The 16,960-nt window shown below is 47.7% G+C and overlaps 1 protein-coding gene across 1 annotated transcript; it reads left to right on the top strand.

Moving 5' to 3' along the window:
• The first annotated feature begins 1,574 nt into the window (after positions 1 to 1,574).
• Positions 1,575 to 16,435, top strand: Btnl9 (butyrophilin like 9). Its single transcript, XM_051168321.1, has 10 exons — positions 1,575 to 1,717; positions 3,568 to 3,915; positions 5,458 to 5,742; positions 7,873 to 8,001; positions 8,792 to 8,824; positions 9,135 to 9,155; positions 10,818 to 10,838; positions 11,054 to 11,080; positions 14,758 to 14,784; positions 15,777 to 16,435. The coding sequence occupies exons 1-10, from the start codon at positions 1,612 to 1,614 to the stop codon at positions 16,412 to 16,414; spliced, it is 1,635 nt and encodes a 544-aa protein (XP_051024278.1). The 5' UTR covers positions 1,575 to 1,611; the 3' UTR covers positions 16,415 to 16,435.
• Positions 16,436 to 16,960: the final 525 nt, after the last annotated feature.

Here is a 16,960-nt window from a genome sequence, read left to right as displayed (position 1 = left end):
GAGGGGTATGTGCCCTTCTCCATTGGAAGAATACACCTGAAACACCAATGCAGTGGCCCCAGCTTGCCCTTCTGCCTTCTTTCCACAGCCCCTGAGTCTGAGCTCCAAAGCCCCAGGATTGGTATGTTCACATCTCTGGCCATTGCCCCTCCCACCTCACCATCGTGTTCCTACCAGTCTGTATCCTCCCAGCCAAGGTGTCACTCTGAGAAGCTCTCATGACTTCCTTCTTACATCTCCTCTGACTGCATTCCCACTGTGCAAGCCTACATCTTTGTCAATGGTTTTTCAGACAGCATGGCTAGGGCTCAGCAGATGCAAAGGCTATGTGAGGGTCATCAAACAATGGCAGATATGGTGGCAAAAGGCAGAGTAGAAAATTGAGTTGGGCTGGAGGATAAACGATCCACTGAACACACCCTCCCCAGAGAGAACTTTTGTGATGGGGTGAACCTTTTCTGGAAGAAAGTGGCAAAATGCTGTTTGGAAAGTGAAGAGAGGAGGAGAAGGTGGTGACTTTTATATAGAGAGTAGTTATATCTACGTTTGGGACAGAGTCTGGCTAGGTAGCCCAGGCTCTCTTTACATCCATGATTTCTTTGCAGCCTTCTGCATGCTAGGATCACAGGCGTGCACTATCACATGCAGTTTAAACAGCATCAGGTCAACCCACAGGAAGCCTAACCTTTTTCTTTAACGCTGGTTCCTACTGTTGCTCAAGCACAACAGTTGAGGTTCATCCAGCTACAAAATCTGCCTTAAATCCTGCAACTAAATAAAGAAGCTATGTAAAGAGATTGTGCACTCTGTGATGCGTGGGCCGCATGAGACTCACTGGCTGCTAGGCGTGCATGCTCACAGAGCCCCCAGGGGGACTTAGAGCTGGAGGAGACAGCCCTGCGTGGGTTGAGTCTCGCTCTTCTGGACCACAGGATGGAGAAGAGATTGCCAGATGGCCTATCTCCATCATTTGGGCTTAGAGGTGCTACAAATACAAGAAAGGGGACTAGCTATACCCTCCATGGGATCAGAATAGATAAAATTGTTCCAGAATGTCCCAAAAGCCAGCAACCAGAGATATATTCTGCTTTGGAAAAAAAAAACAGCTGTATGTTCCTCTGTTTTATGAACCTGATGTTCCATGGCAAAGAAAAGTGCACACAAATGGCCGATCGTGGGAAGGAAGGGAGATAAAGCTGTATTTGAGATTCTTCCCAGATTTCTCATTCTCTGGGGAGTGTCGCTAACCCAGAGGAGAGTGACACTGAACCCCCCCCCACACACACACACACAGTGTATGGCTCCATTCCTGACTCCAAAACAATACTTGGATTCCTCTGGGACCCTTCGGCCCTGTCCGTTCACAGAGCTGTGAGTTCCAACAAGCCCAGTGGTGAGAACATCGCCTGGTAAAATTAGAAGCAGTTCTCATATCACGTCATGGTTTAAAAGCCATGGGCCTGATATGGAACTCCAGGATCAGAAAACAAACAAACAAACAAACAAACAAACAAACAACCGAGATGACAGCAGATCTGGCCTGCCGGGCGAAGACTCACTGCTCACACCCTGCATGTATATTATTTTCTAGGTGACTCTCACTGCTGACGGATGGCGGGTTTCTCGGTATTCCTGGGGTTTCTGAAGCAAATACCTCGATGCAGCAGCATCTTCTTCACCCACCTTCTCTTCCTTCGGTTGGGAGAGGTGAACTCAGGTAGTGTCTTTGATCTGCAGCCGTATTCACCCAAACTCTGCGGTGTCTCCACTAGGTGCCCTTTAGGAATGGGCTCTTATCACCCAGCACCAGACCACGCTAACTGCTAAAATGCGAAAGGATTCCCATACAAGGTTTTGGATTTTTGTTTGCTTGGTTGTTTTAGTTTCACTTGTTTTTGTTTGTTTGTTTGGTTGGTTGGTTACTGTTTTGTTGGTTTGCTTTCCAGACAGGTTCTTGCTATGCAGCCTGGGGTGGCCTGGAGCTTGCAATCCTCCTGCCTCAGCCTCCCCCAATGCTGGGATCACGCTTGCATACCACCATTCATTGCTTCTGTACCAGTTGTTAAAGACTGCCTCTCGGTGGTCTTCCATCAGCTCACCGGCCATTTCCCATATACACTTCCCGGGAGAGCAAGAACAAGCTCAGGTCAGAGAAAGGCTTTCCCTGGAAAGCTTCATTCCCTGGGAAGACAATAGCAAGGGATAAATTGAGACAGCGTGGAGAGAGCCTGAGAGTGAGCGGTCTCAGGTGTGTGAGAAACACAGGTGACGAGACCCTGGAGAGAGAAGCTGGTAGGAAGGTGATTGGATTGATGGGGATTCTTCTAGGAGGCGGGAGGTTTGGTCTGAAATGACACAGAGTGAGAAACTTCCACAATCCATGGGCAGAGCGAAGGACGAGGGGGGAGATGTAGGATGTCTGGGTTTGGGGAAGAAGTTTTAGCTGAATCTGGGAAAGAGGAAACAGACTAACTTAAGGATAGCAGAGGGACCATCCAGAGACACTGTCAATGTATGAAACAATCTATTGATCAGATGAAAAATCATGGCAGATCTCTCAACAGAAGAATTCATTTAAATACTAAAGTACAAAGAAGAGAGTAAGCTTATGTATTTTTTTATATTTTGTTTTTTTTTTATAAAAGCTATACGCCCATATTCTGTTGATAAACACTGTGAGAGCTGCCTGACCTGCCTACTTTACTGTCAGTTTAACACAAGTCAGAGATATCCAGGTAGAGGGAGGCACCCTTGAGAAAATGCCTCTATATGATCAGCCTGCATAAAGCCTGTGGCATTTTAAAGCTAATAATCGATACGGGAGGCCCCAGACCATTGTGAGTTTATACACCCTGGGCAGGTCACCCTGGGGTGTATGAGAAAGCAGGCTGAGCAATCCACAGAGGACAAGCCCGTAGGCAGTCCTCCTCCAGGGTCCTTGCTTCAGTTCCTGCCTCCAGGTTCCTGCCGTGCGTTCCTGCCCTGGCTTACCTGTAAGAGGAAGCCTTTCCTTCTCAGGTTACTTTTGGCCATGATGTTTATCGTAGCAATAGAAATTCTACTAAGACTCCGACAGAATAAGACTAGCTGTACTCATTGCACAGAAGTCACCACCCTCAGCCATAATGGCTTCCCTAGTTCAGGATCTTTTTCTTGGTGTGCTTACACAAATACGCAACTCTCTATTTCATATCATAGGCATGGTTTTTTTTTTTTTTTTTTTTGGACTCACACATTGCATTTAGTGTGTTTCTCTGATCATATTTACACAGCTCCCCGAATATAATTTACTCTTGATTGATGCAAACCAGTAACAAGTCCAGTCCTGCACCTGGCTACAATGTGTGTCCGTAGCTATTTTAATTTATACTCTGACATTTTTCATGACAGTTTCTTCTCCAGGAAACCACACGGCTTTTTTTTTTTTTTTTTTTTTTTTTAATGAGCATCTCTTCTTTGTTATTTGCAAACTTTGCTGTAGATTCCTGATCTACAAAGGGAAAGTGGTTAAAAAAATTACGTTTGAAGTGGGTTGATCTTTGCCATTGTTTTGGATTGCTGTACTAGACGAGGTCAAGGTGCTGGGCCCTGAAGAGCCCATTTTGGCCCTCGTCGGGGAAGCAGTGGAGTTCCAGTGCCACTTGTCACCATACCAGGACGCAGAGCACATGGAAATCCTTTGGTTCAGGACCGACGTCTCCAACGTGCTGTACCAGTATCAGGAGCCGCAGGGCCTCTCCAGCCCGCAGATGCCGGAGTTCCGCAACAGGACCTTATTTGATACTAATGGCATTGTGGATGGCAGCGTGATCCTGCACATCCTTAGAGTGGCTCCCTCCGATGAGGGCCATTATGGGTGCCGCTTCCTTTCTCACAACTTCTCCGGCGAAGCCATATGGGAGCTGGAAGTAGCAGGTACGTTCTCGAGCCAGCCAGGAGCAGGAGGTGGAAAGATAGGGTTGGCTAGAGCTGCCGAATACTCCAGGAGTCAAAATTATAGAGAGAATCACAGATAGAAAACAAACAAACACAATGTGTTAAAACATTGAGTGGGAAACCAAACCGAACCGAACCGAACCGAACCAAACACGTTGAGTGGGGCATTTCAGAGGCCTAGTGCCTGCCTAGTACACACAGACTACGGTTCAATCCCCAGAACCACGGGGCATGCGCGGTGCGGGGGTGGGGGGAAGCTTTTAAAAAGTTAAAAAGACAAAGAAAGTCCTAACAAATCCATATGCAACAAATAAAAAGGAAAAAAAAAGTTCATAAAAATACTGAACGACTTCAAGAGAGCTGAAACATATATAGTTTTAGTCCATAACGACAAGGTGGATCAAAGTGACATAGGGTATAAGGTGAGTCAGAGCCACACAGAAGACAGAGGTATAATAGGCATTTGTGTGAGATTAGTATTTGTAGTGTTGTTTAGGATTTCAAAGGCACTGAAGCTTCCTAAATACCACCATGTAGAGGCTGGATGCAATCCGTCAGCACCGTCCACGTGCTGAAGCTAGGAAAACAAGGAGCTCAGGGAGCAGATGCATAGTGATTCCTAGGATCTGTTAGCGAGAGGGGTTAAAAAGAACATGCCAAAGAAATTTGATGGCGTATGTTTTTGTGCATAAGAAATAAAGGGGGACGCTGTAGAAAGATCTGTAAGAAATACAAACTAGAAGCTAATAGAAATTGACGGCCCTAGCAGTCAGAATATAAGTAATAAAAATGATAGAGAAAGGTTTGGGGCTTTCCTAATATTCACTTTGTACATCACTAGGTTTTAAGCAACATTAATATCTTAATTTTTTTTATTGAAATAGAATTATATCACTTTCCCCCCCTCCAACCCTTTCCATATAGCCTTCTTCAAACCCCTCCCACGCCCCCGACTCTCAAGTTGATAGACTTTGAGTATTGTTGTTACATACTTGCAGAGTGGTGGGCTTTGAAACTCTATTTGTACCACTAACAAAAATGGACTCAGGTTTTATGTGTATTTGTGTACACACATGTATATACATATATACACGTGTATTAATATTTTGCAAGTTAAAATCATATGGCTGGGGATATAGCTCAGTGGTAGGACGTTTACCCAAATGAGCAAGAGCTGGGTTTGGCCACTAGCACATACGTTGATAGTTAAATGACAAAAGAGAGCCAGATAGATAACAGAACTAGTGCTGTGTGTCCGGGAAAGGGTTGCATATACCACCGGCATTTGAGATCTATTGAGAATTAACAGAGAGTAGTCTGTTGGAATTCTGGGTGAGATGATTCTTCATTGTAGCGGGATTGTTTATTAAACAGATGACTAAGTGATATGGCCCTCCTTTGAGTATTTCCTAATGTCCCTGCCTAATCTAAACTGTCCGTGGCAGTTCAGAGGAGGGCTATATGCAAGCTCATAGCTTCCAGGAGTGAGCCTGATCTTCCCCACTCCTTCTGTTTTCCCAGGGTTGGGCTCAGACCCACACATCTCCCTTGAGGGCTTCAACGAAGAAGGAGGCATTCAGCTGCAATGCAGGTCCAGTGGCTGGTACCCCAGGCCGAAGGTTCAGTGGACCGACCACCGGGGCCAGTGCCTTCCTCCAGAATCTGAAGCCATTATCCAGAATGCCCACGGCCTGTTCAGTGTGGAGACATCTGTGATTGTCCAACGAGGGGCTCATTACAATGTGTCTTGCTCAATCCAGAACCCCCTCCTGGCCCAGAAGAAAGAGTTTGTGCTGCATATTGCAGGTCAGTAGGCACTGGCTCTAATCATCACCAGCTCCGTGGTGACTGGCCCAGTGGTGCTCTGTGAGGATGCAAGGACTCTGAGCCCTGGCTGAGTAACTGTTGAGGTGACTTTGAAACCTGAATCTACTTGGGTAAGAGTCACTCTCTGAGAGTGACTGGGACTGCCTTGAGCTTCTGAAATCTCAAAGCCCACTCCCAACGACACACTTCCTCAGAAAAAAGGCCACACCTGCAATAATGCCACTCTGCATGAGCCTATGGGGGCTATTTCCTTTTTTAATTGTTGTTTCTTTTAAATTTATACTTCTCCCATAGGTTACAACCCAACTGCAGTTTCCACTCCCTGTTCCTCTCCCTGGGGATTTCCCGAGCTTTACCTAATGTTTGGCTGTGGGTCTCTGCATCTGTTCCCGTCAGTTGCTGGGTGGAGCCTTGCAGATGATGATTACGCTAGGCTCCTGTTGGGCACCTATCATCAGTGTCTGCTTCCAGAAAGTTTTCATTATCCCAGGCTGTCCACTGAACACCTCCAGTTGCAATAAGACTAGGCACCACCCCTCATATTAAGGCTGGGTGAGGCAGCCCAGTGGGAGGAAAAGGGTCCCAAGAACAGGGAAAAGAGTCAGAGACAGCCCCAGCTCCCACTGTTAGGAGTCCTAAAGAAGAGCAAGCTACACATCCATAACATATGTGCAGAGAGCTTAGGTCAGCCCCAGGAAGACTCCATGACTGGCAGTTCAGTCTCTGTGAGCTTCTATGCAGCCAGGTTAGTTTATTCTGTGGGTGTTCGTGTGGTGTCCTTGACCCCTCTGGTCCCTATAAATCTTTTTTTTTTTTCTTTGCTGGTCATGTTTGATTCTATCCTACGTGTCTCGGCTATCCAGGCCCTGGTTCCTGGCCCTGCAGGCAGTGTCAGGGGTGGGCTTCCTTTCATGCATGTTCTCAAAGCTGGGCCAGTGATTGGTTGACCAATCCCCCAATTTATGTACCACCTTTACCACAGCACATCTTGTAGGCAGGACAAATTGTATGTGGAAGGTTTTGAGGCTGGGTTGGTGTTTTGGTGGCTGTTTTCATTCAAACCACCACAGGGCTTGCTTGGGTTGGTGTTCTGGCTAAGCAGCTATTGGCTTCGATGGATATTCTTCCAGGGGTGTGAGAAGTGAGACAAATGTCAGGAAGCAAGTGACAACCTGTGGCTTCCCCAGCCAGGTAGAACAGAACAGCTCACTGTTTTTCACAAACAAAACACTTGGGATTTTGGGTTCCTTCAAGTGTATGTAGGCTGAGAGATGGAAAGGTAGAGTTGTGGCTGACCAGCTATAAGTGGTGGTGAGGTGAAGGACACACCAGTGCCGTGGCTTCCGAATCGACTGGGGGAAACCAGAGACTTTGACTCAATTTAAATTTAGATTAAATGAATTTATTCTTAGTGCTAGTAGAAGGACAGCGGCCTTAGAGCCAGGGCATGCTGCACACGGAAGGAAGGGATTTAAGGCACACATCAGAAAGGTGTGTGTTACAACTATCGGAGCTGCAAAGGTCTAACTTCCCTCTGTTGTTTCTGACTTTCCCGCTGTACAGTATTAAGACCATTTCACCCCTCTTCCATAGTGATAGTGAGTTTTATAGAAGCTGTTGATGCCTCATCCTACTCTTAAATGCCCTGCAGGCCACTCAGATCTCCCAGGCACTGCAGAGCAGAAGGGATGCCTGGCTCCATTTGAAATCTCTTTGGTCATCACCGGGGACCTGAGTAAATTATTACTCAGGTCTGAGCACTCTACTGACTGGGATGGAGCAGTTCATCTGTGTGCAGGCAGAAAACACAGTGCCATCGGGTTAGGGCTGCCTGTCACGTCCCTCCCCTTGCCAGGACTTACCCTCTATCTTCAATTCACAGCCTTTTCTTCTCCCACACTAGGGAGTCTTGCCGGTGATCCAACTGGGCGCCGAGGCTATGCAGCTGCCTTCATGTCCAGTTCATACCTGGGACATACCTCCCAGTGAACGTGTAGCTGGCCACCCAAAGGTCACTCAAGATTTTCTATGATATAGGGTCTAGGATAGTCCTTGGTTTCGGTGGTTAGTAGATCCTAAGTCAAGACAACCATGTGACATGTTTTCCAGATGTGTTCCTACCCAGAACATCACCCTGGAAGAAAGCGTTCCTGGGAACCCTGCTGGTCACTCTGCTCACCCTGGCTGTGCTCACCTTGCTGGCACTGCAGTACTTTTACAAGCAGCAGCACTCCCGCGGTATGAGTCAGGGCCTGGAGACAGCTTTTCTCCACAGTGATACAGTCTAGGGGTCTGGACTGGGTTGTTTTCTCTGACAGTTAAAGAGCTAAAAGGAGGGGAAAATCTGAAGCCCAAGAGGCAGCAGCAGAGAAACCTCAACCACCTCACACAGTCAGCAGTGGAAAGGGGCGGTTACTGGGGGGGGGGTGAAGAAACATACATATGCAACAGACGCGCAGAGAAGAAAACTCTCTGCGAAGAAGCTAAAGAGGGACTCGAAAAGCTGAAAAAATCCAAATATCCGGTGTCTTCCAGAGGGTGGGGAGTGGGTGGGCGGGGTGTGTGTGGGGGTGTGGGGGGGGGGGAGAGGCGACATTAAAGACTCTCACTAGTCCTCCTCCCCTCCTGTGGCGCTGGTTAGTCTGAGGGCACACAAGATGGTTGATTGGTCTGAAACTGTTGTGTGACAGTGTCCCAATCAGGCCTTGAACTTGTTGAGCCAGCCCATCAACAAGGGGCCTCCCGGTGGGGAAACCTAAGCAGCCAGGCTTTTGTTTCAAGTCAAGAGGTTGAGGAAGAAGCCAGCCATTTTGGAAATTTGCCAACATTTATTACCTTTACTACCTAGCCACTGTCTCTCTCCCTGTCTGCCTACCAGAGAGGAGAATCTAACTGCCAGGTCTCTCAATAGGAACGGAGGTGGGGTGGGGGTGGGGGGGGGGGGTGGGGAGGGTCAGAAGGCAACCCAGACTGGAATGAGACCTGGCAGCACTTTGACTCAGCTTTTCCCATTCATTCTTCCTTTCAGAAAAGCTGATGGAGCAGGGAGAGAAGGACCGAGGTAAGCCAGGGGAGGCACCTTCTATCCGTGCTTCCTGAGCAGGGCCACGAACCTGCTGGCTTCTCAAGGCAAGGACCTCAGTCTTGGAGGGGCAGGGGTGCCTAGGACGAGCAGGGCAGAGAGAGTGGGAAGTACTGGGTTTGCTCAGGCTCACTGTGCTGATGCAGCCAGGCTAGCTCCCAGATGCACAGGGCTGAGTCTGCACACCTTGGGAGGCGGGGGGGGGGGGGGGGGTGTCAGGCGAGGAGTGAGGTCTCCAGGTTCATAGTCTGTCCTGTCTGAGAGCACCCTTTTTTCCTTTTGTCTCCAGGAAGACTAACTGCACGGTTGGGTAAGTTCTGGGTTCCTCACTACAGGGCAGGCTGCAGGACAAGTAGGCCTAGGCCACCTCTGGAGCAGAAAAGAACAGTCAAGGCTCCTCTGAGGAAAAGAAAGGTGACACCCACCTGGGGCTCCATCTTTCTGTGCCTCTCCTCCCTCAGTCAGACTGAGATGGGCTGCCTGTGGGTGGCCAGCTGCAGGTGGAGTGTTTGCTGGCTCCAGTTCCTCTTCCTAGAATCAATCTTTCACTTTTGACCTGAATGCCACTATGGAGAATCAGCCTTGAACTGGCACTAAAATGGGGATGCTCTGGTAAACGGCTTTTTCTCTCGTTGGAACACACCAACCTAAAACCATGTTTCTAGTGGTGGGTGTGTGGTGTAGTGAAGGGCTGTACGAAGGAAGGTGAGGAACTTGAGCACCTTGGTGATGAAGGATGGCAATCCCAGCATTCCATTAGGGAGGCGGACCCAAGAGGATTGGTAACGTTCATGCCATGCTGCATAGCTCATACATGCTAAATACCCTGTCTCAGGGAAAAAAGAAAGAAAGAAAAAGAAAGGAAGAAAGAGAAGGAAAAGGAAAAATCAAAGGATGGACTGGAGAGATGGCTCAGCGGTTGAAAGCACTGACTGCTTCTCCAGAGGACCCGGGTTCAATTCCCAGCACCCACATGGCAGCTCACAACTGTCTGTAATTCCAAAATCTGAAACCCTCTCATAGATATACATGCAGACTAAACACCAATGTACATAAAATAAAAGTTAATAAATTATTTTTAAAAAATCAAAGGAGGTTGAATGATCCCAAATAAAGGAGAGACAGAGAAGGGTCCATAGGTAGAATACAGAGAACCATGATTTGACTGCCCTGTCAAGACGCCTGACAAAATTAGAAGCGTAGATAGCTCTGTCTTACTGCCTACCCAGTCCTGCCAAACAAAACCGCTGTAAAGAGTTGTCAACATCACAGTCTGAATTAGTATATTGATTGCTTTTAAAGAGTACAGAAGGTGGAAAGACCAGAGGACTGTGTTCTAGAGGCAGCGGCAGATCATTTTGTTGTTGTTTGAGACAAGAGTTTCTCTGTGCAACCTTGACTGTCCTGAACTCACTCTGTAGACGAGGTTGGCCTTGAACTCACAGCGATCCATCTGCCTCTGCCTCCTTGAATGCTGGGATTACAGGCATGCGTCACCAAGCCCAGTTAGAGTCATGTCCTTTACATCTAGCCAAAGTAATAATAATAATAATAACAACAACAACAACAACAACAATTGTGGTGCCCTTCTTATCTTTAAATGAAGTATTCAGGGAATGACCTCGAGAGCCACATAGGCTGTGCTTGGTGGCTGGGCTTATTCCTGGGCTTCTGTGCCCCAACCACTACCACATACACCAGGAAAATCTTGTGGTTTCACATAGAATGAACCTTTCTCCAACTAGACTTCTCCTTCCCAGCCTTGGGAAGAAACCCATGCCTGTTTTCCCTCTCTGGCTCAGTGCCTGTTGCTTCCCTCCTCTGAATTGAAGACAGGACCAAGGCCCTGGAATGCTGGGAGTGAGCCTCCTTCTACAGTGCAACACTAAGGATAGAGTTGCAGTCACAAGTGGCTTGAGATTAGGGAACATGTTTGCATCAAAAGGTTGATGATCCTCTGTTTTGCTTGCAGAGAAACTTCAGACAGAGCTTGGTAAGTGTCCTCCACCTCAGGACTATTCCTTCTGTCCCCTGTTTGTACATGGTTATTCACTTAAACTCTCATCTCCCAATAAATACGACACCCAGGCTGGAACTGAGCTGGCTGGCTGCATGGGTGGTGAGGGAAGGGGACCTTAGATATAACCATGGCACACAATGTGGCATCATGTCCTGACTTTCTAACTCCTTTTCCCTTTGTCGCTTCAGACTGGAGAAGGTCCGAAGGCAAGGCCGGTGAGTACAGCCCACTCTCCCACTGTTTCTCTCTAGGCTCCCTGACTTCCATGATGGTGTCGCACCCTTCTAAACCTACTGTAAATTGAAAATGTCCTAAGTTGGAAATGCATGTGATATATCTTCCAAACATCACAGATGAGCAGCACAGTGCTGGGGGCGGGCGGAGGGGGGCGGGTTGGACGGGCTTAGGCTAGGACTCACTGTGGCTTTCCCAGCATCTCCATAGAGTAGCATCCACCTATCACCAGCCTGAGAAGTGATCGAAATTCCACACATGGTTTCTAATGAATGTATATGGCTTCCACGGCACTGTTAAGTCAAACAAACAAATAAGAAACCAAAACTGTAAGTCCAGCTGCCATTGGCCAGCTACTGTCTGTCCTTGCAGCATCACCGTCTCTCTGCGATGTCCACTTTCTCTCATATGTTGCATGTGTGGTGTGTATATTTTACTTGGTGGAGGTCAGATTCATGCTTCACATTTATATTTATATTTATATTTATATTTATATTTATTGCCCCAAGACTATGTGTGGGAAAACATTGTTTCCAATCCTGGTCACTGAATGAAAAATAATTAAAAAGGAAAGGACATGACTTATCCTAGGAGTTGTGTAGTTAGAAGTTTTTATAGATAAAGCAGAGAGGGTAATTAGAGGCACGGACATCTGGGAGAGTCTAGAGTGAACATGACTCTGAGCCATATGAGAAGAGGGAAAGGAAGGGAGAGGGGTAGAGAGAGGAACCCAGTGCAACAACCAGGAGGCCCGAAAGAGAGCTGGTAACTAAAATGGCTGGATTGTATAGGGAAGAGCAGCTGGGGGAAGAGCAGCCCAGCCCCTAGGCTGCAGTTTAGGGTAGGGAGTGGGTGAGCCAGCCACACTCTATAACAGGTAGGGACTGAAGGATGCTGGGAGAATCTGCCAGCCAGGTCTACTTTGAGATGTTGAACAGGCACCTCAGACATTTCCCCCTAGTTTGAAACGCAACAGTAGTTACACACCACAGTAACAGGAATTTCTGATGCTCACCCTCGAACTGCCTGTGGGTCTGGAGTAGACATGCTACTGCTATTTATGTGTGTAAATACCTCTCTTCACACCTGAATGAAAATGAGGACTTGGGCACTCCTAAGTATGGTTGAGGAAAAGGTTTTTTTATTGTAGATATGAGGCAGCACACAGCCAGAGGCATCTGCAAGAGTCCATACTGAACCGGGTCAGCAGGCTGAACTGGCCCATGAGAGGAAAGAGAAGGAAGAGGGAAGAGGAGAGGGGCAAATGAAAGAAGAGAGGTCCCAAAACAGAACTAAGAGGGGAACCCAGAGCACTAAGGGCAGAACCAAACTGGATGAGTTATATAGGGAAGAGAAGCTGGGTGAAGGAAGCAAAGCTCAGAGGCTGGAGAGGCTCTGGGTGGAGGTGGGGTATGCCAGGCAGCACTGAGGGACCATAGAGGCTAGCATAGACCGTGGTGTGCTAGTAGGCACCACAGGCACAGGTAAATGTGACTTTTGCCAGAAATAAGGAGAATGACTTCTTTTAGCAAGAATCAACTATCTTAAGTCCCGGGGGAAATACTGGGTTTTGCCTAGATGCCAGACAATGGGAAAAGAAATTTCTTGTGGCCTAACAATACCGTAAGAGCCTATATTCCCTTCATAAGGCCAACAGTCTCATGCATATTTTATTTTATTCTTGCAAACCTGGACTGCTACTTTGTCACATGTCTTTTAGTTTTTTTTGTTTTTTTGTTTTGTTTTTGTTTTTGTTTTTTTTTTTTGTTGTAAACATCACTCATAGTCTCATGCTTTCTGAAAGTGTCACTGTTTAAATACCCATCTCGTGTGTGTGTGTGTGTGTGTGTGTGTGTGTGTGTGTGTGTGTGTGTGTGTGTGTTAGGTCTGTCTCTTCTTGTTGATTCTCACTGCGTGCCACAGCAAATCACACTGACTAAGCCCTAAGTGTGTTATCCTATCACCCTGTTTCTCTAGGAGGTACAATCAGGAAGGGAGATTAGGATGCTGGTTAAACAAAGGAAGCCATCATCCTGTCATCAACAATAGCAAGGCTCTCTACACCTGCATCCTGTGTGAACTAGCTCTCTAAGTTTGCTGGCCCATAGGAAGAAATGTTTTCTCATTCTTTTATTAGTGGCTCTTATCTGGATGCTGAATTTGAACATTCCTATATGACACACGTATCCTTATTAATTATGCATAAATTATTATTGACATTAAACAATATGGATTCCTTTTGCTATTCTGTTACTTGCTGATAATCGTGTTCATGTTCCCCTTAGTGAAGAGAGAGCATTACTTTTGATAAAGTTTAATTAATCAAACTTTTACCAGATGGCTTATGCTCTGAAGTTTTGTTGAAGACCTTTGTTGAGGATACCACAAAGATATTGTCTTATGATTTCTTTTATTAGTTTATACTGCATTTCTCAGCTTTCTATTAGTGTCATATAGCACTTGATATAGTAAAATTACAATGTGCAAAGGTTTATTTGGGGTCACAGTTCCAGAGTTAATCCATGGTCCCTAGGGCCTGTGGCAAGGCAGCACATTGTAGCAGTGAGGGAGGGGGGATGTGTAGTAGAGACAGTTGTTTGCCTCATGGTAGGCAGGAAGCAAAGACAGAACAGGAGAGGCCAGAGTCTCAGTATCTCCCAGATAGCCAAAAGGCTTTCAGCTTGGCTGCCCCTCTTGAAGATTTCACAAAGTGCAGAGCTGAGGACTAGGCTTTTAACTCAGGGCCATAGGAGATCAGATCCAAACTGCAATAATGTTTCACGTATAGGTCATTGATCCTACAGAACTCCCCACACACTGGGTGTGAGGTAAGAATCCGCTGACTTGCCTGTGTGCACTGAACGGGTCTTCTCAATGCCATTTAGCACACCATCCATAATTTCCCCAGTAAGGCAGTATTTTCAGTCCAGGTAGCCTTCTCACTGTTCCACTCAGTTGTTTCACTATTGTGGCTTTTATAGCATCAGCAAATTCAACTTTTCCTTCCCTGTATCTATTTCCCTTTTTAGAGCTGATGAACCTTTAAAAACATAAATTTACTCAAGTTGATTTTAAATTTCAAGTTAGTTTTAAACTTCATAGGCAAACTTAACAGGGAATCAACATTTTGCTAGAACTAAGCTACTCCATGTCAGAGCTGGGTATCTTTAAAGTTCCACTGGCTGTTTTGATTGAGAACAGGGTTAAGCTCCCACCCTTGGCCCCAGTGCTCTGAAATATGTCTTTTATTGCTTTGGGTCAACCCTTGGTTCCAAAACGGAACAAGAGAAAACTAAAGATACATCTACTTAAAATGGTCCGCCATAAAAGGCGAGGCTGTGGATGGAAGACATCTTAGGGCTGGGGCCAGCTCAGCAGGGCCTCCGGGACCGAGTTTGGTCAGGCAGACATAGGCTTTGTTTCTACACTTTAGCCCCCCCCTCCCCCCCGCCGCTCCTTGCCCCTATGTTCCATCCTCCCATTTTGGTAGAACCTAGCACACAGCCTTTAGACCACTGTCCAATCCAATCCCCAGAGGTGAGGATGAAGCCATTTAATCTGTGGGGGCAGCTCTTGAGCAAGGGAAGGCACCCTCAAGGTCCCAGAGTTGCTGGCTGAGCTCTTACTTAGTCCCTTCCTCCCCTCTCTTTGGTTTCAGAGTGGCGAGCAGCCCAGCAATACACAGGTGAGTCACTACAGCCGCAGACTACGGACAACGACTGGTTACAAGGTTGGGTTGGGTCTCGCACAGAAGAGATGAGGAGTATGACGTCAGAGGAAGGGTTTCTCCAGGAGCCAAGTCCATACCGTGAAAATGAAGACATTATACACACACCATGCTGCATACACTCACATGTGTACACATGTTCCATACATCGCTGTTCACACACAGGGTTTACTAGGCTCACTTCCTACGGCAGGAGGGTTGCTCCCGAAAACTGTTTGTAGGAAAAAAGGCAGGGTCTGTAAAGAACCTCTTAGATCATTTCACAGAAGGGCCCCTCAGGCAGGCATGATACATACCTGACATCCCAGCACTTGGGAGGCTGAGGCAGGAAGACCAACCTAGGCTAATTGGGGATTACTGGTCTCAAGAAATGGGTGGGTGGGTAGGCAGGTGAGTATCCTCCAATTTCTCAGCCATCAAGTGGATGTGTTTGGGGCATGGGTGTTGGAATGTAGCTCACTAGATTTGAGTGATCTCAGAAGTCCCCTGTAATTTTAAGAGTCCTGAAATTGATGGAAAGCAGAGACACAGCATTGATGTTCAGGCTCCTCAGACTGGGTAATGAGACCAGAGGAAACAAAGCCTCAAATACCTATCTTCTCATTGCTCAATTCACTCCATCCTAGTGAATTCACCCATGAACCTGGGATGCAGGAACTTTCCCCGTTATGAAAGGGATAGGCTTCAGGAGTGATCTGTATGCGAAAGGGGGATGGTCTACATAGTGCGGGGGGGGGGGGGGGGGGGGGGGGAATAGGGGTGGAGGCGGCGGGAGGGGTGCGATTCTAGCAGTTATTCCAACTGGAGAAACAAGAAGATTTCCAAGGAGGAGAGGAGAGGGGAAATGAAGGGAGGAGGGGGGAAGGGGAATGGGGAGGAATGGAGGGGAGAGAAGGGGACCGTTCTGAACCTTCTTCTGCGTGCACTAATCCTACGCTTCTTCTGCTCAGTGGATGTGACCTTGGATCCTGCCACAGCCCACCCTAGCCTGGAGGTCTCCAAGGACCACAAGAGCGTGTCCTCCCGCCCGGGGCCACCCACTACGGCGGCCCGCGACCCGCAGCGGTTCTCTGAGCAGACCTGCGTGCTGAGCCATGAGCGCTTCTCCAGTGGCCGCCACTACTGGGAGGTGCACGTGGGCCGGCGCAGCCGCTGGTTTCTGGGTGTCTGTCTGGAGTCGGTGGAGCGCTCCGGGCCCGCGCGCCTGAGCCCGGAGGCCGGCTACTGGGTGATGGGGCTGTGGAACGGCTGCGAGTACTTCGTGCTAGACCCGCAGCGCGTGGCACTGACGCTACGCGTGCCTCCCCGGAGGGTGGGTATCCTGCTGGACTACGAGGCGGGGAAACTGTCCTTCTTCAACGCGTCCGATGGCTCACACATTTTCAGCTTCACCGACACTTTCTCTGGGGCGCTCTGCGCCTACTTCAGGCCCCGAGCCCAGGATGGCAGTGAACACCCGGACCCCCTGACCATCTCCTCTTTGCCGGTTAGAGGGCCACACCTCCTTGAAGAGAACGACTGTGACAATTGGCTACAGCCCTATGAAGTCTTGGATCTAGCCTGGGCTGGAGATGAGGCATTGTCTTGACCTCAAGGCCCAGGTCCAGGTTGCAGATTGCTTTCCTGCAACCAAAGCAGATCATTTGTGCACACAGTAGGATTCCAGAGGGTGCACTGTGAGAGATAGGAAAGAAAACAGAAGATTTCACTAATTTGTGTGTAGTTCTGGATTTTTTGGTGTAGTTTTGTGTATTCTGCAAAAGTCTAGAAGTAATGACATTTCATAAGCAATGAGTTCACCCATGGCACAGGTCTGAGTTTTGTTTGTTTGTTTTGTGTTTTTGGTTCATTTTTTGTTGTTTGTTTGTTTGTTTGTTTTCTCCAGAAAGAGTTTCCTGTGTAGCCTTGGCTGTCCTGGATTCACTTTGTGGACCAGGCTGGCCTCGAACTGACATCGATCCGCTTGCCTCTGCCTCCCAAGTGCTGGGATTAAAGGCGTGTGCTACCACTCTTCAGGTCTGAGTTTTAAATATCATTTCCTGCTGAAACAAAATGGGAGAGATGGCTGGTTCCACGGCTGGGGTAGCGAAAGCCCAAAGTTTGGACCATTTTGTGCTACAAAGTAAAAGTCAGT

Source organism: Acomys russatus, chromosome 25 (genome assembly GCF_903995435.1).
Source record: "Acomys russatus chromosome 25, mAcoRus1.1, whole genome shotgun sequence".
NCBI classification, from domain to species: Eukaryota; Metazoa; Chordata; class Mammalia; order Rodentia; family Muridae; genus Acomys; species Acomys russatus.
The sequence above is the reverse complement of the archived record's forward strand: the minus strand, read 5'-3'. Positions and strand labels throughout refer to the sequence as shown.

Bases quoted from the DNA above. Each gene is read 5' to 3' on its own strand.
- Btnl9 (XM_051168321.1), top strand. From the start codon at position 1,612: ATGGCGGGTTTCTCGGTATTCCTGGGGTTTCTGAAGCAAATACCTCGA. The intron at 3,916-5,457 runs GTACGTTCTCGA...CTGTTTTCCCAG, and splicing joins ATGGGAGCTGGAAGTAGCAG to GGTTGGGCTCAGACCCACAC. The intron at 5,743-7,872 runs GTCAGTAGGCAC...CATGTTTTCCAG, and splicing joins GTTTGTGCTGCATATTGCAG to ATGTGTTCCTACCCAGAACA.